At 35.4% G+C, this 24,873-nt stretch overlaps 1 protein-coding gene across 2 annotated transcripts in view; it reads left to right on the top strand.

Annotated features, from left to right (window-relative positions):
* The window catches only part of DNAJC24 (DnaJ heat shock protein family (Hsp40) member C24), a 59,278-nt gene that overhangs the window by 30,038 nt on the left and 4,367 nt on the right, over window positions 1-24,873 (top strand). For both annotated transcript variants that reach the window (XM_009246503.3, XM_054524557.1), the window contains exons 2-3: window positions 11,135-11,273; window positions 22,701-22,769. In XM_009246503.3, coding sequence (XP_009244778.1) covers window positions 11,135-11,273; window positions 22,701-22,769 — 208 coding nt within the window. The remainder of the gene's footprint in view (window positions 1-11,134; window positions 11,274-22,700; window positions 22,770-24,873) is intronic.

Genomic DNA, 24,873 nt, shown 5'->3' with positions numbered 1-24,873 from the left:
GTGGTCCAGGTTTCTGAAAAACAACTCAGGGCCGTATGTTAAGACGTTTTCTTTAGTTTCCCTGGGTGTTACAGGAAAGGGGTCTCAATTCAGACCCCAAGAGAGGGTTCTTGGATCTCATGCAAGAAAGACTTCAGGGTGAGTCCATAAAGTGAAAGCAAGTTTATTAAGAAAGTAGAGGATTAAAAGAATGGCTACTCCATAGACAGAGCAGCCCCAAGGGCTGTTGGTTGCCCATTTTTATGGTTATTTCTTGATTATATGTTAAACAAGGAGTGGATTATTCCTGTCTCCCCTTATTAGACCTTATAGGATAACTTCCTGATGTTGTCATGGCATTTGTAAACTGTCATGGCTCTGGTGGGAGTGTAGCAGTGAGGATCACCAGAGGTCACTCTCGTGGCCATCTTGGTTTTGGTGGGTTTTAGCTGTCTTCCTTACTGCAACCTGTTTCATCAGTGAGGCCTTTATGACCTGTATCTTGTATCGACCTCCTATCTCATCCTGTGACTTTAGAATGCCTTAACCATCTGGGAATGCAGCCCAGTAGGTCTTAGTCCCATTTTGCGCAGCTCCTATTCAAGATGGAGTTGCTGTGATTCACACACCTCTGACATAAGGAACCAAACATTTTGTGACTTTAACTTCCTTGGCTATTATTTTAAGCTGTTATGACCTTTTGCTTACCAAGTTGCTCATTTACTTCTCAGGGCTAGCTGAGTGCCTTGAATTTTCCTTGAGGGAACTTAAGATTTTCCTTTATTTCCAAGCTGGGGGTGGAAAGCAGCAGACCCCAGAGAGGAATGCCTGTGCTGTCTCAGTTATCAGATATTGTGGTCAGATTTATTAATGCCTTATTACTTATATAATTCTCTCAAATTGACGTTTACAATTTTATTTCACAACAGATGTCTGAAGAAATGAGTTATTATTATCTTTAGAGGTAATGAGTGCCTCAAGCAATAGTGATTATTAGACTCATAAATGCATGCAAACTCTAAATAAAAATGACCCATAATAAGCTTTTATTCAGTGTTTATGTGTATGCTGCTCTTTGAAATTCCTCAGTGGTAATCTGTTTGGAATATGTATCTACTGTAATGTCATGGAAATTCAACAGTGGTCATATTGGGGCTTTGCAAGACAGTACTTGAGTGGGACCTTCCCCAGAATCATTGGCAAAAAACAAAAGAAAACACAAACACCAACCAAGTCTCTTTTTGCTGAGATTCTGATCTCTTGTTATGACACTTATTCCCTTTTTGGTAGTACAGAATTGGTATGTGAAACATTAAAACAGTTTTCTTTCCGGAAGAGTAGAAGGAAGGTAGAGAAAGCGGCATTAGGAATTCTTTTTTTTGTTTTTTTTTTGAGACAGAGTCTCCGCTCTGTTGCCCAGGCAGTGCAGTGGTGTGATCTCAGCTCACTGCAACCTCCGCTTCCCAGATTCCCGCGATTCTCCTGCCTCAGCCTCCCGAGTAGCTGAGATTACAGGCACATGCCACCACACCCAGCTAATTTTTGTATTTTTAGTAGAGGCGGGGTTTCTCCATGTAGGCCAGGCTAGTCTCGAACTCCTGACCTCAGGTGATCCGCCTGCCTTGGCCTCCCAAAGTGCTGGGATTACAGGCATGAGTCACCACACCCAGCCAGGAATTTTTTTTTCTTTTTTTTTTTTTTAAGGATTCAGCCTTGCCCATATTTAAGTTTCATAGCTACTGTCTTAGTCCATTTCATGCTGCTATATCAGAATACGACATACTAGCTAATCTTTTTATTTATTTGAGACAATTTTTTTGCATCACCCAGGCTGGAGTATAGTGGTACAATCATGGCTCAACATAGCCTCAATCTTCTGGGCTCAAGGAGTCCTCCTACTTCAGCCTCCAGAGTAACTGAGACTGCATGCTACCACGAAAATTTGTTGTAGAGATGAGTTCTGTGTTGCCCAGGCTGGTCTCAAACTCCTGGCTTCATGCAGTCCTCCCGCCTCAGCATCCCAAAGTGCTGGGATTACTTACAGATGTGACCCACTGCACCCAGAGTGGTAATTTATAATGAAGAAAAATTTATTGGCTCACAGTTTTGGAAGCTGGGAAGTCCTATATTAAATGGTCAGCATCTGGCAAGAGTTTTCTGTTTCCTGCTGTCCCATCCCATGACTAGCAAATTCAAGCGCCTGCTACATAGGCAAAAGGGGGGCCAAAATTAGCCTTTTATAAGGAATCCACTCCAGAAATATAACATTGCTCTATTCATGAGGGCAGAGCAGTCATGGCCCAATCACCACTGAAAGGTACTACCTCCTAATACTGTCACAATGACAATCAAATTTAACATGAGTTTTGGATTGGGCACACGTTCAAATCATAGCAGCTACAAATCCTTTTTTTTTCCAAATGTATTCTTTTGAATGCATTCCTCTTAGTGTTTGTTTATGCTATATCTCATTCCTCAATTTGAAAAGTATTTGGAGGAAGATCATTGGGCTGAAGCATTTTCATATCATTTGTTCATAGTTTCAGCGTAATAGAATGACATAGTAAATACTTGTTCACTAGGAAATAGTGTGAGAGAAGAGGCACTTAAGTGTGCAGTACCTCAGACTAAACCTAAAATTTCGCTCTCCTCCTATATGGTGCTGACTAAAATCAGTAAGTTTCAGATTTTGTACTTTTGGGGAAAATATTAAACACACAACTTAAATATACAAATATTTATGAAGGATACTTGTGCGAAGAGGCACTGTGCTGATCTTTGCACAGATATGGATATAGTTAAAATACAGCGTTTATATATTCAGTGTTTAATACTTGTAATAGATAAAGCTTGAATGGTAGGTTGTGGTTCTTATATTGTAGGACTTTACTTTTAAGGATAAAGAATTTCACTGTAATTCACTATGCATTAGTTGGCCCTTTAAAATTTATGAGCTGGGGAATGACATGGTCAGAGTTATGTTAAGATGAGTGACTTTGAAGCAGGTAAGATGGATTGGAAAGCTGTTAGAAGATGATTGCTGGAGACTAGTTAGGAGCTAATGTTGGTCTGTACTAGGTTTGGTATTGGGAATAGAAAGGAAATCATGTAGGTAGAATCTATAGATTTGGCAGTTCATGGGAGGAGGGAAAGAGGGGTTACCCTGATATTGATAGTCTGGATTATTAGAAAAAATTTTCCCCTCTCATCCATTCATTTAGCATTTATTGAGCATGGAGTTATTTTTTAACAGAGCAAGGAATTCAACAGGAGGAGAAACAAATTTTAGAGTCTGGATAATATATTGGATATCAAACATATTAAACTTGTGCTGACAAGGTAGCTTCTAGAAAGTATTTCAAAATTTGGTTCTAGAATTCAAGAAAGTTTGAAGCTAGAGATAGAGAGTTAGCATCCTGTTGATGGTACTAAAACTCATCTACTAATACATAGGGAAAACCAAAGTGCTATGTCCTCAAGTGCCACATTCATAAATCAAGTAATATTAGCCTATTTGGGGATTTCTGTGTAATCAGATTTGCCCAGAGTCCTTTTCATGGTTTATTGTTACTTCTTATGTATAGTTTATATTTTATATATCAAAACAGTACAATCACAAGTGTGTAGTTAAGGATTAATGTATGTAGGCAGTTTACCATAAAACTCTTATGTGTTTACTGTAAAGAAATATCATTTCATTTCAACTTTATATGTTGTATAGCCAATAGAAAAGATCATTTGGAGCTAATGAATATATAATATTCACAAGGTGGATGGATTACTTGAGTCTTGGAGTTGGAGACCAGCCTGGGCAATATGGAAACCTCGTCTCTACAGAAAATACAAAAATTAGCCAGGTGTGGTGGTGTATGCCTGTGGTTCCAGCTACTCGGGAGGCTGAGGCGGGAGGATCGCTTGAGCCTGGGAGGCAGAGGTTGCAGGGAGGCAGAGGTTGCAGGGAGGCAGAGGTTGCAGTGAGCCAGGATCACTCCATTACACTCCAGCCCAGATGACAGAGAGAGATCCCATCTCAAAAAAAAATATATATATATATAATTTTTCACTAAAACCTTTTAGAAGTTGATAGAATTTTCACACTGCATTGTATGATGCTATTTTCATAATTTTACATGCTTCATTTCTTAGTTGAAAAACTTGTTTCTGTGCTAAATTTATCAGTGGATATCATCATTAGTGTTAAGTAGGTGAAGCCTGATACAAATTATGCCCCTTTCTTTTTTAAAAAAAAAGTAAACAGGTTAAAATACCACTGGCATATTGTTCACATTTCATCAGCATCTTCATCTGTGACATAAGATGGTATTAGTACAAACAGTGGAATGAAGAAGTTGACATTTATGATTAGTGAACGAAAGGTATCAAATATAAAAAAAATTCTGACTTGAAACACATTGCAATTTTCATTGTGGTGTTACAGGTTATTGGATTTTTCCCCCCTCTTTTTGGTGTATATACTTGGAAGGACGCATCTGTCACAGGAAAATTTTTGTGAAGCACTTATCTTCTGACTTGCCCATGAATTCCATGTTTTAAGCAGTCAAGGCAAACAGTGTGCTTCTCAAAGTTTAGCACGCGTAACAGTTGCTTGGAGAGCTTGGTGAAACACAGATTCTGGAGTCCTCCCTCTGAAGATTTGAGGTGAGGCCCAAGAATTGATATTTGTAACAAGCTCTCAGATGATGCTGATGCTGCAGTTCTGAGGACCACATTTTGAGTAGCACTGAGGTGACACATTGTGACAGTCACTCTGGAATTAGTAATTTAGAAAGCACTTAGATTTAATATGTAGAGAGAATTTAAAATCAAAATAAAATATTTCATATTGGACAGCCCATTGCCATAAAATCTCAGCTGATGAGAATTAAGATTTCATAACTGAAGTGTTACTTATCCATGAAATAGTCATTTAGAAAACAGATAACACATACCAATCCTGATGAAATATTATATCATTTCCTGTATGTCTTTTGTAGTACCATGAATGATCCTCTATTTTTGTATCAAGAAAGTTTCTTAATCTATTTTTGTGTTAGTTTTTCTTATTCTCAATGAATGATATGGTAATTTAAAGAAGAATTTAAGTTTATGTCATTGAAAATTTTCCCAAAAATTTGAGGAAATTGCTTAGATCATAGAGTTATATAGGTGTGAATTCATTTCAGAGTAATAAAATAGCACTTACTGAAATTTTGGAAATAGATGTCTTTGTATAATAAAGAATCACACAGATACTATCAGTCTCAGTATCTTTAATATTGTGACATTTATGGTATTTTAGTTTTGGATGCATTTTGGCTTTCTACTCAACAATGCTTAGCCTTTTAATATGTTTTGAAGTTATTAGAGTTGGCAAATATGCTTGAAAGTAGTAAAACAATTTCCATAAACTAGTGTGTAATTCAAGCTTTTCACTAATTCATGTTAGTTTTTCCATTAATTTTCTGTTTTTTTGTTGTACTTGTTTTTCTATTAATGGAAGAAATTCCTTATTTTTCCTTTATGGCTTAGAAAGATTTGCTAAATTCCTTTTTTAAAATTTAGACATGTCTGAAGATGTTTTTCTGTTGATTTTGTCAACATAAAATGAAAAATGCACAGATCTTAAGTGTTAAGTTTGGTGAGTTTGATATCATGTAAACACCACCCCAAATAAGATATATAGCGCATTTCTGTGCCTCCAGCAAGTTCCCTCATGCCCCTCTTTCTTAATTTCCACTACCTGTTCTCACCTGGAAACCAACTTTTTGGTTTCTATCGCCACAGATTAAATGTACCTAAATTGGGATTTCATGTTCATGTAATCATACAGTATGTACTTTTTGTTCTTGCTTCTTTTACTTAACATATATTTTAGATATTCATTTATGTTACTGAGTGTGTCATAATTTGTTCTTTTTTAATTGTTGAGGAATATTTCTCTTCTATGGATTTAAATAAAATGTATTTACCTATTCTGCAGTTGATAGACATTTATGGTTCCAGTGTTTTAATAAGACTGTTATGAATAAGACTGTTAATCTATTCTTCTATGAATCTTTTCGTGGATGTGTGATTTTCATTTTTATTGATCATGGAGTAGATGTATGTGTAACTTTATAAGCAATTGCCAAATTGTTTCCTGTCAGCAGTATATGAGAATTCTGGTTATTTCATATCTTATCAACACTTGGTGTTACCAGTATTTTTTTTTTTTTCTTTTTTTTTTTTTTTTTTGAAACAGAGGCTTGCTGTGTCACTCAGGCTGGAGTGCAATGGCATCATCTCTGCTCACTGCAACCTCTACCTCCCCAGTTCAAGCAATTCTTGTGCCTCGCCTCCTGGGTAGCTGGGACTACTGGTGTGTGCCACCACACCTGGCTAATTATTGTATTTTTAGTAAAGACTGGGTTTCACCATGTTAGTCAGGCTAGTCTCAAACTCCTGACCTCAGGTGATCTGCCCACCTTGGCCTCCCAAAGTGCTGGGATTACAGGCATGAGCCACCACCACACCGAGCCAGTCATTTTTATTTTAGCCATTCTTTCAGGTATGTAGTAATATCTCATTGTGATTTTAATTTGCATTTTCCTAATAACTAATAAAAAAGTTTGTTATTTCCTAATAACTAATAAAAAAGTTCATGTGCACATTGTTCATCAGTTTTCTTTGAAAAAGTATCTGTTCAATTTTATTCATCTGGTTTTTAATTAGTTTTGTCTTTTTATCATTGATTTATAGGTTTTATTCATGTATTCTGATACAAGTCCTTTGTTAGAAATATATGCAGCCAGTATTTTCTCTCAGTCTGTGGCTTGTTTATTCATTTTCTTAGTGGTATCTTTGATGAGCAGAAGGTTTTAAAATTCGATGAAGTTCAGTTTATCAATTTTGTATTACACAGTTTATGCTTTTTATTTTCTGTCAAAGCACTCTGTGCCTACCCTAAGAGGCAAAGATATTCTCTTGTTGCCTTTATGGATTACTTTTATGTGTATGATTCATTCTGAATTAATTTTGGCTTATGGAATTAGAGGGATTGAGGTTATTTTTTCCCCCACAGGGATATCCAGTTGTTTCGAAACAATTTGTTATATACTTACCTTTCCTCATTGAATTGCTGTGGCAGCTTTGTTGAAAGCTTTGTTGAAAGTCAGTTGACCATATATGTATGGTCTGTTTCTAGGCTATCTTTATGCTAGTACTACAGTCTTGATTACTGCTGAAATTTTGATAGGGATTGTATTAATATATCAGTTTGTCCATTTTCCCTAAACTGATATATGAATTAATGCTTTAGATTACATCTGTCTTTTATTTGATAGGTGAATGAATGAAGTGGGACTAGCTTTGGGCTTTCAAGAGTAGGAAGGTTTTTGGCTAGTGGGGATTAAAATAAATTAAGGGCAAGAAATAAAATAAGACTTGGCAACAGAAGGAAAATGACTGTGGTCTTTTAGGATCATAATGAGTCTACCTCCCACAGGATAGCTCAGATTTAGAAATAGTAGGAACAAAATTAACGTAGACTTTGAGATCAGAAAGTCTTTAAACCTAGGATTAGGGGCTTGTTCTCCCATTGGCAATAGAGAAAAATACCATATTTTTAAGAATGTGTGTAATGACACCATTTTATGAGTAGCCCTTGTAATTGAAACTTCTTCTTAAAACATTCTAGTGTCTTGCATTCCAATTTTAAATCATAAATATATTTGGACTGGGTTTTAATTTCTCATAGCAGTAAAAACAAACTGTCAGAAACTTGGGTGGTTTCAAATATTTATTCTTTTATAGTTCTGGAGAAGTCCAAAATAATTATAACTGGGCTGAGTTCAAAGTGTTGGCAGCACTGCACTCCCTCCGGAGGATCTGGTGGAGAATCCATTGCTTGTCTTTTCCAGCTTCTGAAGGCGCAGGCATTCCTTGGCTTGTGGCCACTTTACTCCAGTCTTCAACGGCGCATTTCAGATCTCTCTCTCTCCACTGTCTTCACATCACCTTCTCTTCTGTGTGTCAGCTCTTTCTCTGCCTCTTTCTTCTAAGAACACTTCGAATACATTTAGGGCCCAACCAGATAATCCAGCAAAATCTTCCCATTTCATGAACTACAACGTAATCATATCTGTGAACTCCCTTTTTCCAAATAAAGTAACATTTACAGGTACCAGATATTGGGACTTTATATATTTGGGGGCCATTATCAGCCTACCACAGACAGTTACTCCTTTTCTTAGACCTTCACTTTGCTCTGAAAGTTGCTGTCAAAACACATTGGACCAAGGCTTTAAGCATCCCAAATGATTACTTATTTTCTTGCTATAAGTGTCATTTTTTATTGGAATGTACCCATTAAATAAATGTCATGGAATCTGAATAAACTTAAAGCCTCAGATGGCAAGTGCCTTATTTCAATTAATAATCAGGAAAATACCAAATTAGGGAAAGAGATTGAATTGTACTTTGACTATCATAGAACTGATTTGTGACTCATAATAAAATTTAGTAATATTTTTTAGTTTAGGGCAGCCAGGAAATAATTCCTGGTTTTATAGGGCTTTCTGGGTCAGATTGGTGCATGAGCAGGCCTAACCTCTTCTATTCATTGTACCAAGCAGACTTCCTATATTGGCCCATGAGAAATTACCTACCTTTTGATCTTTACTCCTACTTTATAGATACAAATTTAGAACAAGTTCTCCAGGGCCTTAATGCTTGTGACATACTGAATTAAGAGTTTTCCCAGGTAAATGTATCATAAATGTATCCTGGCATATTTGAATATGTTACATATAATAACATTTAGTTATACTAAGCTTGTTAGACAATTCTTAGTGTAGTGTTAGAGGAATGGGTCAGCTAGAGAACTTTAATGCAGCCAACTCCACTTTGGCTTAGGGATATTGCTTTAATATCCCAACTTTAGAGATTGCCAAAACCTCAGTATAGAAATAACTTTTATGAGCATCATTTGATAAATCATGGGCAAAGAAGATGAAACAGTAAAGCCTTAGTTTCCTTTTCTCCAGTACTTATATTAGTTTAAATATCTAAATGTTGATAACTGATAGATTTAATAGGAAGGGAGGTAGTTTGCCAAAGGGAAAATGGAAGCCTAATCCTCATTGTTTGCCTTAGAATCTTTCTCCCAGCCTGTATGATGTTTACCAGGTTCCTCTGTGTAACCAAATACCAGAATAGTGTTTGCTGTTCTAGAGAGGATCTTCAGCAGTGTGAAGAAGTTCATCATGAAAATGAATCTATTTTTAAAATAGTCTGTGATTTAATTAAAACTTACATACTTTACAAATTCTAGATTGAGAATTGAAGTCATTTCGCTTCATGGTATTTGACACAATTTTCTGAGTGACTTTAGCCTTCGCAATTTAGATAATAAATGACATGATACTTGGAATTTTTTTTATGCTCCTGCTAATGTCTGTAAGGCAGTCAGTGAAATAATTTAAATGATTGTACCATTAATTGAGGAATGTATGAACCAACCACACTGATGAGTCATGAAATGTGCATATGGTTATTTGCCTGTTTTATTGTAAAAACTTGGAAAAAAGAGTAAGAAATTAAGAAAAAAAAACTATTCTACATTAAAAGGGCATTCCTAAGTTTACTTTTTGAAATTAAAATATAAAACTGTCAAAGTAATTATTGGATAAATACTATCTTTTTTTTTTTTTTTTTGAGACGGAGTCTTGCTCTGTCACCCAGGCTGGAGTGCAGTGGTGCAATCTCGGCTCACTGCAAGCTCTGCCTCCCGGGTTCACACCATTCTCCTGCCTCAGCCTCCTGAGTAGCTGGGATTACAGGCGCCCACCACCACACCTGGCCAATATTTTTGTACTTTTTAGTAGAGACAGGGTTTCACCGTGTTAGCCAGGATGGTCTCGATCTCCTGACCTCGTGATCTGCCCGCCTTAGCCTCCCTAAGTGCTGGGATTACAGGTGTGAGCCACTGCACCCGGCCATAAATACTATCTTTTAATGATAGATTCATTTTCATGATGAGCTTCTCCACACTGCTAAGGATCCTCTCTAGCACAGCAAATGATATTCTGATATTTGGTTACACAGAAGAACCTGGTAAGCATCATACAGGCTGGGAGTTCCTTATTTACTTGAGAGTAGGAAAATTTACATATCTGAATATGTGCTATTGTTACCCCCAGATTGTTTCACTGAAATGTCTCTAAATTTAGATAATCTTTTCACATTTGTTGAGAGATTGCTGAAAAGCAAATGACATATTGATCCTTTCAGAACTGTTAGATAAAAAGAGAAGGGAGAATCACAGAGAACATAGAAGAAAAGGAAGGAAGGAGATAGGAGAATTGATAATAGAAGTGATCCTTACTGGATAACTATTTAGTGAGCTACATGTACATGAGCATTTAAGAATTTATGAACTGGCATAAAACTTCTGGTTTTGACCCAGTAGTATAAATAAATTACTGCATATTGAAAACAAAAATGTTTAGACTTTTTAGAAAATTCACATAAGATTCTTTAATGAATTAATTTACATCCAAATGTTTGAATTCTTTAAAGTTATTTCTTACAAATCTGGCCTAGAATAACCAGTTTTTAATAAAAATGTATGCTTGGGGATTTATAACTTTATAATCTTCAGGGCTGGGGAAGAAGATGAAAGTTGACATGTTTATAATTAGATATATTTTTATTTAAAATTACGATTGTATAATTTCATAAGGCAGACCTACTGGTCCATTTTATAATGCTATCTATAGACAAGCACATTGTATAAGGAAAGCTTCATACTCTGCCTAATTTGTGCTCTTCCTGTTTCATGTCCTGCTTTTCTGCATGTACCTATTTCTATTTGTGTTAGTCATCCTCTCTAGGTAAATTGTCTATGAGACCAAGGATTCCATGAACAAATTATCCAGAAAATGCTGTCTTTGCACGTTGTGACAGATCATGTCACTGGTGGATTTATAGCTAGTCCAGTGGTCTAATTAACCTGGCAGTTGTCTCCTGTGCCCAACACTGTTGCCTCATTGCCTTGGCATTTAGTTTTCATCTTCTCATTACCTTCTTAACTAAAGCTCAGATTTACACTTTTTTTAAATCTAACCCCACTCAGCTCTCTCTGCTCACCCCCCGCACCCTTCTTTTTGATTGGCAGTATCATCCAGATAAACAAAGTACAGATGTACCAGCAGGAACAGTGGAGGAATGTGTACAGAAGTTCATCGAAATTGATCAAGCATGGAAAATTCTAGGAAATGAAGAGACAAAAAGAGAGTATGACCTGCAGCGGTGTGGTAGGTACTTGTGTTGAGGAGCCACAGCACATTGGCAACTCTTAGAAGCACACTCTGCAGCCATTCCTGGGGAACATTTTCCAGCATTTGCACCAAGTGTTATTGTTGCCTTTATTCCTCCCCTCCATCACTGTTTTTAATTATGCCCTATTCTTAGCAGTGACCATTGTGTATCCATTGAGAAGTTAACAAAACTACTAGGATGTGGCTTCTTGTGAAGCCTTGAAAGCTACTTTTTATAACATTTGAAAAATGTTTAATTACACATTACTAATTAATATGCTTTATATGTTTAAAAATTTTTGTTAAAATAAATATGTATGGATTAACATTTTAATTATAGTACTTTTAAGACTATACAGTATAAATGACAATCCAAATGAAGATACTATATATAAGATGACATCATAAAGCACTCTGCTGTCTTTGAGCTCATTTTAGGCTGGGTTTCATGATTATCTTCAGGATAAACTATTCCTTATGATTGGTATAAATGATATTTTAGGAATGCACATTACCTAAGCAATTTTAAAAGTCATTTCTTTTATGCTTTTTAGAAAATAGCTTCTTAAAACAGTGACAAGCTGTTATGAGAAAGAAAGAGAAATGTAGGTCAGGTTTGTCACACATGGACTGCAGTTACACGAAGTGATAGGCTGTCTTTCAGCACTGGCCTAGGGACAGGAGTCCCTCAGCCTTGTGTTTGAACCTTCAATATGCACCCCACATGCTAATGGGAGGAGTCAATAATCAGTTACAGCCTGTGGGGAAAACACTCAATTGCTCTCTCCAATAGCACATCAGGCTCAGCATTGACTAGGATGTGTTGATAAAAGCTATCTCGTAGTCACTTATTGAATCCCCTCCCATGCCTTACAGTGGCACACCATCAGACCTCACAAAATGATTTTGAGGCTTTGTTAGTACTAAGGTTATGAAAATTTGATTTGAGAAGCAAGCCTTTGTTTTTAAAACACAGCATTATAAGATGAAGCCAGTGACATTTGCAAGACATCCCTATTTATTTTCAGAGGGATTTCTACCAACAAAATTAAGTGTTTCTTATAGGCTATGTGTGATACTTTGTGTGGAAAGACTTGAACTGTTTATGTACTGGAGTATTTGTTTATAAGAGTGACTTATTTATAGTACTAATCAGCTCAAAGGCTTTACTACTTTTAAAAAGATTGATGAGCTTATTTTTTTCTTAAATATTAAGAACCTGATGAGTGTACCTTTGCAAATAATTTGGATTAATTTTCAAAAATGGCTTGAATATTGGGTTCTGCTTTTGCTGGGTGCATAATGAGCATCTGTCTAATGTATTTATTTTTTAAACATGTTTGTACTTCTTGCAAAAGAATGTAGAAGTGGCTTCGTTTGATGATAAGTTCTACCCATAGGTGTATCTTTTTAACCTTGGTTCACATAATTTCTATGAAAGAATTGAAACTAATGCACATGAATGTGTTGTGTGTTAGAAGAAATCTACATTCCTAAAGCCACTACACTCTACTGAAGATAATGATTCTTTCAGGTGTTTTTGCACATCTTTACTAGTCTCTACTATATAGGATGCCAGTTTGCTTGAGATAAGAATAATTCACACAACATTGTACCCTAAAGAGTATAGGGTATATACTTTCAATGTCGCTCTACATTTTTGCCACTCCACAGACTGTGTACTATTAAGAACATATTAGTGAAGTTGACTAGAAGCCTGCTCTCTAAAGAGGTAGGGAGGGGTCAGGAATCATAAAAATATTTTCTCAAGAAGCTACAGGGTGGGGTAGGCCAGAAACCGAAAGAAATGGGAAACCAGGTTAAAAGTTAGCATAGAATTGCATGAAGAAAGATTTGAGAGATGTCAGAAGACAAATAATCAACATATTCATGCCTTTTTCATTGTCTTTGAAAGGTCCTTGGAACTGCGGATTTCTTTTGAGCTTCGAGTCCTACTTTTAAGCTCTTAATGGAAGCACCTGTGGCCTACTGTGGCACAGGGTACTCCTGTAGGTCATAGGTGAAGTCACAATGAAGTTTAGACAAAGTAAATACTGTGAGAGTTGGACCTGATTCATGATTCAGATAAATAGTTTGGAATTTATACAATATCAGTTTGCTCTGCGAGTTTTTCAGGCAGCATATTACTGAATTTAGCTGTTCTAGAAGGACAGCTTTTCATGACACTTTAGTACCTCAGATTTAAGTACTGAGTATTGCCTCTTTTACCAGAGGCTCCAAATACTGAGACTACTTTGTTTCAATTTTAAATGGAGATTGACCTACTGTTCAGGTAAGAAGAGTATCCAAATATAACTTGCTATTTTTAAGCCTTTCATACCAGAGCTATTTTTCAAAACTCTTACAATAAACCTACTTTCATATTGTTATTTCTTTTGAATACCGTTATTAATTTTTTCTTCTTGACTCAGCTTCAGTAAAATGGCTCCTCAAAAAAAAGGAAATGAACTTGAACTTCTCTAAAAGTGAGGATTTAGATTTGCTAGAAGGAAAACCTTTGAGAGTAATAATTTGTTAAAGACCAGGATAGGTTACCAAGAGAGAGAGAGTTTGTTATAACCAGGTCAAAGCACTCTTTTTTTCTGGGTCACCCCTTGGGGACATGGAAATAGCTTTGTTATACGGAACTCTTTTTACATGTGGTGATAGTTCATTGTAAACCTTTCTTTTCATGGAGGTGTGCTTTAAATATGTTTGTTTCCTGCCCACCATTAACTTGCAGTATGAAATGAAATTGAGCTCTGTAATACTTGGGAAGGAGGTAGGAAATGCTTTGGCTGGTCTTGAGTGCTTTCTCGTGTTTCATAGCTCCATATTGGTGCTCTGTCTTAAGGAAAGCCTCATCAATATTGCCCACAGCCATATATTTATCTAAAAGATAATTTAAAGGGATACTTGACATCCTTATTTCTTTGCTTCTCAAAAGAAATGATCATATGTGTTCTTTCCAATAAAGAAGAAGTAATACTTCAGGGCAGATAACCCAAAGTATTGCACGTATGTTTTTTTCTCCCTCATTCCTACTTCTATATGCTTAGTTGACATTTTAGAGCAATGTTGGCCAGGCTGAAGAAAAGTAAATTTAAGAAAAGAATGAGTAATAATTAGTTCCCAGAGATTATACATTTTGAAAGCAATGTTAACTGTGAATTTAATCAATTAGTTCTAGTTGGCATATTTACCTTATTGTTTCTGAGGATGCCTCCAAAGTCTGCTTCCAGTGTTCCCCTGAAAGGCATGTAGTTATTCAAGATTAGACTTTGCATTTCAATTTTAAATGGAGATTGACCTACTGTTTAGGTAGCACTTTGGAAAACCCTTTCAGGATTTATAAAATGTTCACATGAATAATACCTGTTGAGTAGATTTTGTTGCCTTTATAAATCTTGTGGGGAGTTGTCCTTATATATTAAGCACATTAAAAACACATCAGAAGTTTATCATGGGAAAATAATAGTTGTCATGATTCAATAGCTTTGTAATGTGAAAGTCACAGATCTCTGATGTCTTAGTGGCTCTATAGAGTGACACAGCTTATGAGTTAAATACTTCTCTGTGATCTGAAGAGTAGCAAACCTTGAAATACATTTAATCAGATTAAATAATGTTTAAAAGAATAGATTGTGTTTGGAATCCTTGCTGATACATTATTTTATATTAAGATATATCTTAGCTACTCTGTTAGTGAATTATTTTGGTAAGGTGGAACCTTCACTCTACATAATTGGATACCCAAAACAGCGTGGCTCAGAGGAGTTTGGGCCAGATACTGTAAAGTGAGTGTGCCTTTGCTCAAAGCTAATCAGCCACTCTGCTTAGGTAGATACAAAAGGTCATTTCTGGTTTGTATTACACAATTTATTCCATCCCTTTATTAGAATAAATATTTGGGAAGATAAGCAAATAAATGGAAGCAAATAAATGGAATGAAAGATAAGCAAATCTTAAAACAAATGAGGAACATACCTTAAAACCCCACCAACATGTGTCAGATAAATCAACATGTAATTTCTTAAACTCAAAATAAGAATCCTTCCTGAAAAGCAAGGTAATGTTATAGAAACTCCATAAGAGGGAAATATGTAGATAATATAAATTTTGGTTAACTGTTAGGAATAATAACTTAAGGCCAGTAGTTATTTGTGTAATTATGTCCTAAAGCTGACCCTTACAAAATACTTGAATTAGTGAGATTAGGGTCCATTTATGGTCATAATATTTCCATTTGATTTTAGGAATTTCAAAATTAGTTGTAAAAATTTGCTTCAGGTAAAACTTGGAAGATAAGCATCACGGGGGTATGTTTTTTTGGTGACCGTTTCTGAGAAAAGTTAAGTATGTGAAATGATGCAGAAAATTCATCTTGACAGTTGGGGACTGGCTTTATCTTGAGTGGGAGAAGACAGTATAGATAAAACTTTCTGTGCAGGTTCCCTCGCCCCAACTTACTTGTTGCAAGATGACTACTCACATTACTTGCTACTTTTACTTGAATGCAAATAACTGTTTGTGCAAGGAAAATGTATTTTAGGATCATTTCTCATTGGTTTTGAGTAAACATTTGGCTACTTTCAAATAATGCTATAGAAACCTATGGGCAAGATTACAGTTATAATTCTGGGACACTTGAACAGATTTGGGAGTTCTGATTGAATAATGGAGAAGTCTAAGATTTTAGGAAGTTTTTGTTTCCAACTTTAACCGCTCTCCCAACTTTCCACTTGGTTACTTGACCCAATTGAAATCAGTGGGTCCAAAATCAAGACTGACCGAGTCACCTTTCTTATTTTTTCTTCAACCTTGGTTTCATATTACACTCTGCTTACTTCTACTTTGCTCCATTTACAGTCAATGAATCAGAAATGCCAGTTGACATTTGTTCTTTTTTAATGTTGTTTCCCCTGTGTGAGCTTTTATTCTCACAGCTACCACAGTAGTCCATCCCTAGATTATAAAACATACCCAGATTATTTCCATAGCCACTAATTGGCCTTCCATTCTCTATTGCTGCCTTCTCCCACAGTACTTTACATTTTGATTGATCTAGCAGCTTTCTTTATTCTCATGCTTCTATTTAAGAACATTTATAACTCTATACCCTCCCAAAATAACACCTACCCATTCACCTGGAATTTAAATGGGACAGAAGCTTTTAAGCTTGTCCCTGCTACTTTTTCCAACTTATTACCTATTTCAAACCTAATGTGAATTTTATCCCCTGGCCCATTTAGAGGCTCCCAGACACACATCTGTTTATACTGCATGTTATTAATCAGAACCACCCTCCTGTTCTGATTCTTATTCTTTGTTCAAGGTTCAACTTAGGTCCTTCCATCTCCCCTACCCCCAACTTCCCACCACCCACCACAGCCTTGTGGTATTCTAATCCATCATAATTTATGCTCTCTGAACTAAAGCCACAGAATTATTTTGAACTTTTTTTCATCTGGTTCCTATCATTTGGTTCTATGTTTGATATTTTGGGAGGACTGAATAATTAAATAGACTATGACTTTGATAACAATGGGTCCATTTTTGGGGGACCTACAATAGCAGAGTACATCAGACTTCAACACTTATAAATCCGAAGTCAAGAGTTGCTGCCTTCCTACACTGTGGTACTTGAGGTATTTTTCTCCTACTAATAATGGATTGGTTTTTAGTCATTTTCTTATGGTCTGGTATAGATAGCTCAACACAAACAGTGAGGGGTAACAGCAGTTTAAAAATAACTGTGATTTTTATTAAGCACTAGAACTGTGGTAGTTCTTTTAAACATTGTTTAACAACCTGTGAGGAAGATATTAATACCTGTTTTTCAGAGAATATCTGTTTTTCAGGTTTAGTAATTTGACTAAGGTCACGTAAAGTAGTTGATCGGGGGAGCGGAATTCAAAGACATTTTTTCTCAATCACTATTTTGTATGAGTTGTGTGCAATCTACTATTTGTAGTTCCAGATAGTCATGTACGAGGGATATTTGAGGGTCAGAATAAGATACCAGGCCTACTTCTGCTGCTCTTTTACCTGTTTTGTAGTGAAGTGGAAGGAAATCAGTTTGTGGGTTTCATTTGGTACCTTCAGTGAGCACTGACTGGGTTTACCTACAGTTTATAAAAGCTCCACAGTTATTCAAGTTCATAATCAGGTTCCAAGTTTGTAGTTTTTCTTCAGTGTGGAAAGCCTTGTAATAATGACTCTTCAGTTTCATCTGGGAAAGGATTATAGGGTTTATGACTTAAAGAACAGGCTTCCAATTAAATGTAGCCTGTTTCTCAATCTCTTATCAAGGTAGAGAATTTTTCAAGAGCAGAGGCATGTTAAAGACAAGGAAACTGATTATGTTCAAGTTACTTCCTACATAAAAAATTTAATTGTGTATAGTGAAGTGTTCTTTAAGAATGAGGTGATGGTTTAAAATTAAATTACTTGGTTTTAAGAGAGCAAGATACTGAATTAGACCTAAAGGAAAAACTGTTGTTTATTTTTAACTTACACACCAGTGTCTTTAAGTTTGAAATAAACTTTAAACATTTGAAATGACATAAACATAAACACAGTGGACTAATTGCTAAATGAGAGCATCGTGGGGATATGATGATCATGTGAATAACATGGCATTGCTGCACATGAATATTATGGACAGAGCTGCAGGTGGACTTGATCTTTTGGCCAGTATGGGGTTGAATGAGACTTCAAAATATCTTGGCCATAATGAATAAAGTTAAATTCCTCTCCCCTGTAGCTTTTCGTTGCTGTTATTTATTTTTTATTTTTACTTTATTTTTTAAATTGTAACTACAGATAGGTTTCCTAGGATTAGGATGTGTAATTATTTAGGCATGAAACAAAGAGTTGTTTTAGAAATTTTACTATCATTAGGAGGAAGCTTAAAAAGACAGGAATTCCATTGTCTTGTAAGAAGTAAGAAATATTTATTGATTCCCAAATGGAGCTGAAAAAAAACCTTTCCTCTTTTAGAAAGTTGTGAATGACCCAGCGAGAGCTCTAGTAAGCTTTACTGAACCAAGCTGCTAATAGTTATTTAATGTTATTCTTCAGTGTGAAAGAATCTCCTTAGATTTTCCTTTTAATCTCTTTGAATTGCAGGCTCATAAACCTCTCTGATGAGTCCTGCCAGTGTTTTCTTAGATCCCACTGTTGAGACAATGGAGCTACAGAATTCTTTCACCTCTTGTTGTCAGACAAATCCAATAGAACACAAGGTCAGAAGGGCCTATACTTCTAAAGGTTGAAAGATTCTTTTTCAAGTAAGCACATACATTATTTGATTTTAACATTATATTTCTCAAGAACCTCTCTTTGTAATGTACTGACTTCTTTATGTAAATAGATTTGGAAGTTTTTCTTGTTTCCATATTTGGCTAAGCTTGTGAGCACAGCACAGGGTATGAACAGACCTTAATGTTCCTAGATACCTTAGAAAAAGTTGAACCCATTTACTTCAAAAGAATCAGGAATCATTTAGTATCATTGGACTCACTATAAGAGTACACCACATGCCAGACAATGCTTTTTATTTCCAAATGGCTGTATTTTGTTTCAAAATGCTTACTACCATTCTATATCAAAAATTCCAGATTTAATATCTTGGATCTGTTCATTTAATTAAATCACTCTCTAAATCAGTTTATGTTTTCTCAACCCTTTTAGTAGTGTCATGTTAACAGGGGAACTTTAGGAGATAGGATTTACTTTTCTAGATACCTATGAAAATGTTTTATTACAAGAGAAAAATATGTAATACTACAAAAGAAAACTAACTTATCTGTTTTGAAAATGCTATGCCTGATTAGTAGACAATTATTAAAGCTAATTACAGGGTTCCTATAAGTTACTTTAGAGGATGGGGAAGAATTAAGTTTTTTAATTATAACCACAATGGTGGACAAGCAGAGATCATTGTTTAAAAAGAAAAAAAAAAACATTGATTTGTTTGTGCTCCTTCTTTGTAATTGTAGTGGGGTTTGAGGAGAGGGAATTTGCTGTTGCCCCATCCTTGGACACCTGCCTCTCAACAAAGGATCTTGGTCACCCCCCACCGCCCACATTTAGATTCACCTTTTACTTGTGTGTACCATGTCTGCTCATTATACAGTTCTCCAGGGATCCAATTTTCCCAAGTTAATCACCCCTAGCCTTTTTCAGAAATTGTTAGATTACCATCCTTTCAAAGAATATACACTTTCTTGAGTTTCTTCTTTCTCCTTTTATTTTCTTATTTCTATTTAAAAATGTAGCCACTTAAGAGTCTCAACATACTACCTTTAAAACTTTAAAAAATTTAATCCATACAGAGAAGTGCATAAATCTAAGTGTATAGCTTGATGGATTTTCACAGTAAACACACCCATTTAACCAGAAAGCCTCTGGTTTTTTGTTTTCAAGACGGAGTCTTGCTCTGTCACCCAGGCTGGAGTGCAATGGTGCGATCTTGACTCACTGCAACCTCTGCCTCCTGGGTTCAAGCAATTCTTGTCTCAGCCTCCCTATTAGCTAGGACTACAGGCGCACACCACCACACCTGACTAATTTTTGTATTTTTAGTAGAGATGGGGTTTCACCATATTGGTCAGGCTGGTCTCGAACTCCTGATCTCAGGTGATCCACCCGCCTCAGCCTCCCAGAGTGCTGGGATTACAGGTGTGAGTCACAGTGCCTGACCTGGAAAGCCTCTTATGACTTCTTCCAGTTACCACTAACTTCTCATTTCCCCCACCATCATAGGGTAGTTTTGCCAGTTACATTTTGTGTTAACGGGTAATCATACAGTGTGTTATATTTTTTGTCAGATACTGGTTTTTTGAAACCAGAATCCCTACAGGAACCTGGACTGTTTGTGCCCATGGTACTGAATAATCAGGTCAACATACAGATGTTTAGACAGCCACAGAATATGAAAATGTTTTAATATAATCTTTGTAACTCTGACCTTGGGCAAGGTACTAAACATTTTTGTGTATTCTCTTTTCGTATTTACCATGAGATATGGTCTAACTAAGCTAATTTTTCAACCAAGAAATAGGTGGCTAAAGTTCCTATGCATAGAGATGAAGGAAACATAGTAATAAAACTGAAAAAGCCACTTTTTTGAGTAGGTAGAATAACAGAAAGGGTTGCACATGAAATAGTAACTATGTGAGAAGAATAATAGCTTCCCAGTAGATTGGCAGTTGTATTTGCAAGTCATTTCTAATTTACTATTTTTAAATAAAAAATGGCATCATGGATATATATGAATGGGTTGTCTTTTTGTACAATTCATATATTACAGGTGTTCAAGATAGGTTAGATTAAGAAAGCTGATTCATCTTGTCATTATTTCTCGTCTGATTTGCTTTGATTGATTTCAAAATTTCTTAAAATGTCTATAAGATACCCTGGAATACAGGTGACTTTGTTAGAAATTTATTATACCTGTTTTTACCCTAAATAGGATTTGTTAAGTGCCAATTATTACCCCCATTCCTCACATCTGAAACAGTGTTTAATCTCCCAATTCTAGCAAACAACCCTGGTCCTTCTGAGTAAGAAATGAAAATGTGATTAAGATTTTTGTCCCCACTCATGAAAATTTTAGAAGAATTTTTTAAAATTAGGAATATCTGAATAGCATATAGCCTACTGTACTTTACATAGAATGTGGAAATTAATTTGTTTTGTTCAGAAATTACTTAGCATACAGATAGATTCTGCATAAGCTATCCAGTAGACATACAGAGATGGAGGAACTATCTCTGACCACTAGGCAAGATCCTTATCTTTGGATTTTAGGGACAGTCTAATAGACTACTGGTACCCAGTAAATATGAAGTGGTATAATATCTGACATACTTTAATAGAAAACCATGGTGAGTTCACAATATTGTATAACCTTTTTATCTATTTTAAAATTATGTAACTCACTAATAAATTTTGAACAGGCAGTTACTAAATATAATTAAATTGAGGGCATTCATATCACAGAACAAACGGAAGCATTCTCAGCAAGTGAACAAGAGACTAGTGAGACAGCTAAAGAAAATTTTATTGGGGTGGGGAGTGGATTTTAGTAGGGGTTTTTTTGTTTGTTTTTCTATTTTCTTCTTTTTTTATTTACTTCTAGAAGAACAATACAAGCATACAGGAAATATAACATGCCTTTTAAAATAGACAAATGCTTCCCATCTTTGGTTGCCATCTTTGACCCAAAGAACACTTGTTTTAAGCAAGAGAGTAGATGCTCCTGTTACAAAGCTTAGGTGGAATTCCAGGCTTCCTTGGACCTTCCATCTGCAGCAAAAACTTTGGACCAGGAAACAGCAATGGAACATCAACACAATACATTTGTGTTGTGGGGTTACTGAAATACTGAAATAAATATTCTTTTAAGTTACTTAATCTCTTGCAAACAATCAAAAGTAAAATGATTAATAGCCTTTTACATTTGGATAGAGCATTATTTTTTAAAGCACTTTTAGTCTGATCTCATTTGATATGGAGAACACCTTTCTATTAGTCTGCCTCAGCTGCCATAACAAGACACCATAGACTAGGTGGCATAAACAAAATGTATTTCTCACAGTTCTGGAGGCTAACAAGTCCAAGATCAAGGTGCTGGTTGACTCGGTTTCTGATGAGGGCTCTTTTCCTGGCTTGCAGACAGTCTCCTTCTTGCTGTGCCTTCATATGCCCCTTCCTTTATGTGTGGGTGCATGTGGAAAGAGATCGCTCTCTAATCCCTTCCCTTTAAGGCCACCAGTCCTATTGGATTAGAACCCCACTTTTATGACTCCATTTAATGTTAATTACCTCCTAAAAGCCCTATGTCCAAGAACAGTCAAATTATGGGTTAGGGTTTCAACATATTAATTTGAGGGGGACACAATTCGGTCAACAGCAACCCTCCTGAAGCAGATAAGAAGAGATAACTGCTGTTTTAGAGATGAACAAACCAATACACCTAATGTTAGAAAGTTAGTAAAATATTATAACTAAGGTTCAGATAGTTATTTTTATCCAAGTCCACACTGCTTTGTTAGCTAGTTTATCTGACAAAAGACAAACAAACAAAAAACATTTCCCTACTGCTTACAAAATAGAAGTCACTAGTTGACTGCAAAGAATCATCAAAATTAACTTCATGCCTTTCCCTGTTGCATGGTTGTGAAAAATGGGATTGATTTTGACTTAAAATTTATAAGAAATGGTATGTTCTAGATTTTTCAGTCAGCTAAAGTCAGGTTACTTTAACACTGCTGTCAAAAGTACTAGTCTAAGTTTTTAAGTGCTAGGTAAGTTAGAATTGTAGTGACCAGGCTGGCGTTGCCTTTTTAGCATTCTTCAAGGTTACAATTAAAGTATCATGTTTTACAATTAAGTGTCATGTTTTATGTTTTACAGAAGATGATCTAAGAAATGTAGGACCAGTAGATGCTCAAGTGTATCTTGAAGAAATGTCTTGGAATGAAGGTTGGAATTTTTTTTTTCTCTTAACAACATTAAAAAAAAAAAGGAATTTTCTATAAGGAAAAAAACTCATTGGATATTTGGAAATCTTAAAAAGAAATAATAGTGTGGCTTTCTATATATATGTGGTAAGTGTTTCTGTCTGGAGTATTTCTGTTTAATTCTAAACTTTATTTATTGACTGATGTCCTCCTATATGACTCATTTCCAGTTATTTTTATATTCTAATTAGATGTTAGGAACATAAAGTTTCATAAGAGTTTTTTGTTGTGTTTTTTACTTTAGTTTTTGCATTACTGTCTATGTAGTATTGTAGTATGGTTAAATAATGTCAAACAAGATAGTTTTTTTTTTTCATTCTTTTTAATGTTGACAAGATGAATTCCTATTAGAATTTTTATTTTCCCTTTACATAAAATCATAACTGTCAGGACAGGGCTTTTAAGAGGCTTGATTTTTTTTTTTTTTAACTCTCACATACTGATTGTCTTGTAGGAAGAAAAGAATATCTGCCATTTCCCTTGATGCAACATGAAGTCATGTCTTTTTTGCTTTTCTGTTATTAAAATTTTAGAACTTAAATCCAATGTAGTTTCCCTGTTCTTCTGATGGTTCCTTGAATTGTTCTGGTTAGACATCATTACATTGGGAAACACCCTTTACTAAACAGAAGCCATGAGTACCATACTTACTTGTTTCCCTGGGCAAATGAAGAAAATCTTACTATTTCCTAGAATCTTTATATATGCTTAACCTTTTAACCTTATTGTTCAGCATGAGTACAAATTCCCCCCAGGTTTATAAAAATCTACTAATGAGTGTGGATAGGTAGAAGATAAAAACAGAGCCATCTGAAACCAAATTTGCTTTTTAAATGGAAAATTCTTAACTTAGTGCCCCTAAGACGTGGGTCACAAGCCATATTAACTTAGAAAGGGAATCGTGTCTTTGCCTCTGGGGCCATTCTGTCCCCAACCCCTCAAGTGAAATCCTAGAGTAGAAATTCAGTGAATAATTGGAAAAGTTGAGGTTTTGTGTAACTGGGGCTCTTAGTGGTGGTGACAGTCTCATCAGAGTAAACAGGAAGAAATACTGTGAAAACAATATACTAGTGACACAGACTTTTCACTGCTGGTTTGTGGAAGGGACACTCTAGAATATGTCATTTATCAGGGAGACTTGCCCAACTAAAAAAATATATATGCATACACATATACTTTTTATTTTTTGCCAAATACACAAACTTCAAGGAGACTAAATATGTTTTGAAAATATAGTTTGTCTCCTTATCTATTGGTATGTATATGTACGTTTGTATGTGTTTAATGTCTTAATAAATTAGTTCTTGCTATAGTCGATATGGGTGATATATTTTGTTTATGATAGTATGAAAATAGTGAAAACTGGTTTTTATAAATTTTTTTTTACCTTTTAAATATATAATGATATAATGTTAAGATCTTAATTTTAAATGAGAATACGGGCTGGGAGCCTGGAATCCCAGCACTTTGGGATGCTGAGTTTGGAGAATCGCAGAGGTCAGGAGTTTGAGACCAGCCTGGGCAACATAGGAAGACTCTGAGAACAGACTGTGAGAATAGGAAAAAAAAAAAAAAAAAAAAAAAAAACAAACATAGCAAGACTGCATCTCTACAAGAAAGATTAGAAATATATTATATATATACTTTTAAAAAGAAAAGGAAAAAACAATATGGCTTAAGCATCTGTCCGGTCAATAAACACATGGACTTTCTGATACAAGTGAAAATGCTAACATATGGAAGGAATGTACTACAAAAAATCATCAAGCGTTATCATCAATGTGTTATTGCCCCTGGAACTCCCTAAAGTAAATTTGACAGTAAAGAAGATATAGAAGAATCCCATCCATAGTGAATACAGTTAATCTTAAAAGTATAGGACGCCCTTAGACACTTAGGTTTTTATAACTAAAGATGGAAATAATTCTTATATTAATGAGAGAAAATACTGAGCAAGAGCTACATGCAACCATTATTCTTGTAGAAATACTTAAAAATGAATCATGGAAGTTTTGAGCTAAATTTTTTTTCCAATTAAAAAGAGCAATTTTGGCAGATGAAATTAA

The sequence above is a fragment of the Pongo abelii genome, chromosome 9 (genome assembly GCF_028885655.2).
Source record: "Pongo abelii isolate AG06213 chromosome 9, NHGRI_mPonAbe1-v2.0_pri, whole genome shotgun sequence".
In the NCBI taxonomy this organism is placed as follows: Eukaryota; Metazoa; Chordata; class Mammalia; order Primates; family Hominidae; genus Pongo; species Pongo abelii.
Note: the sequence above shows the minus strand (reverse complement) of the source record. Positions and strands in the feature narration are given on the sequence as shown.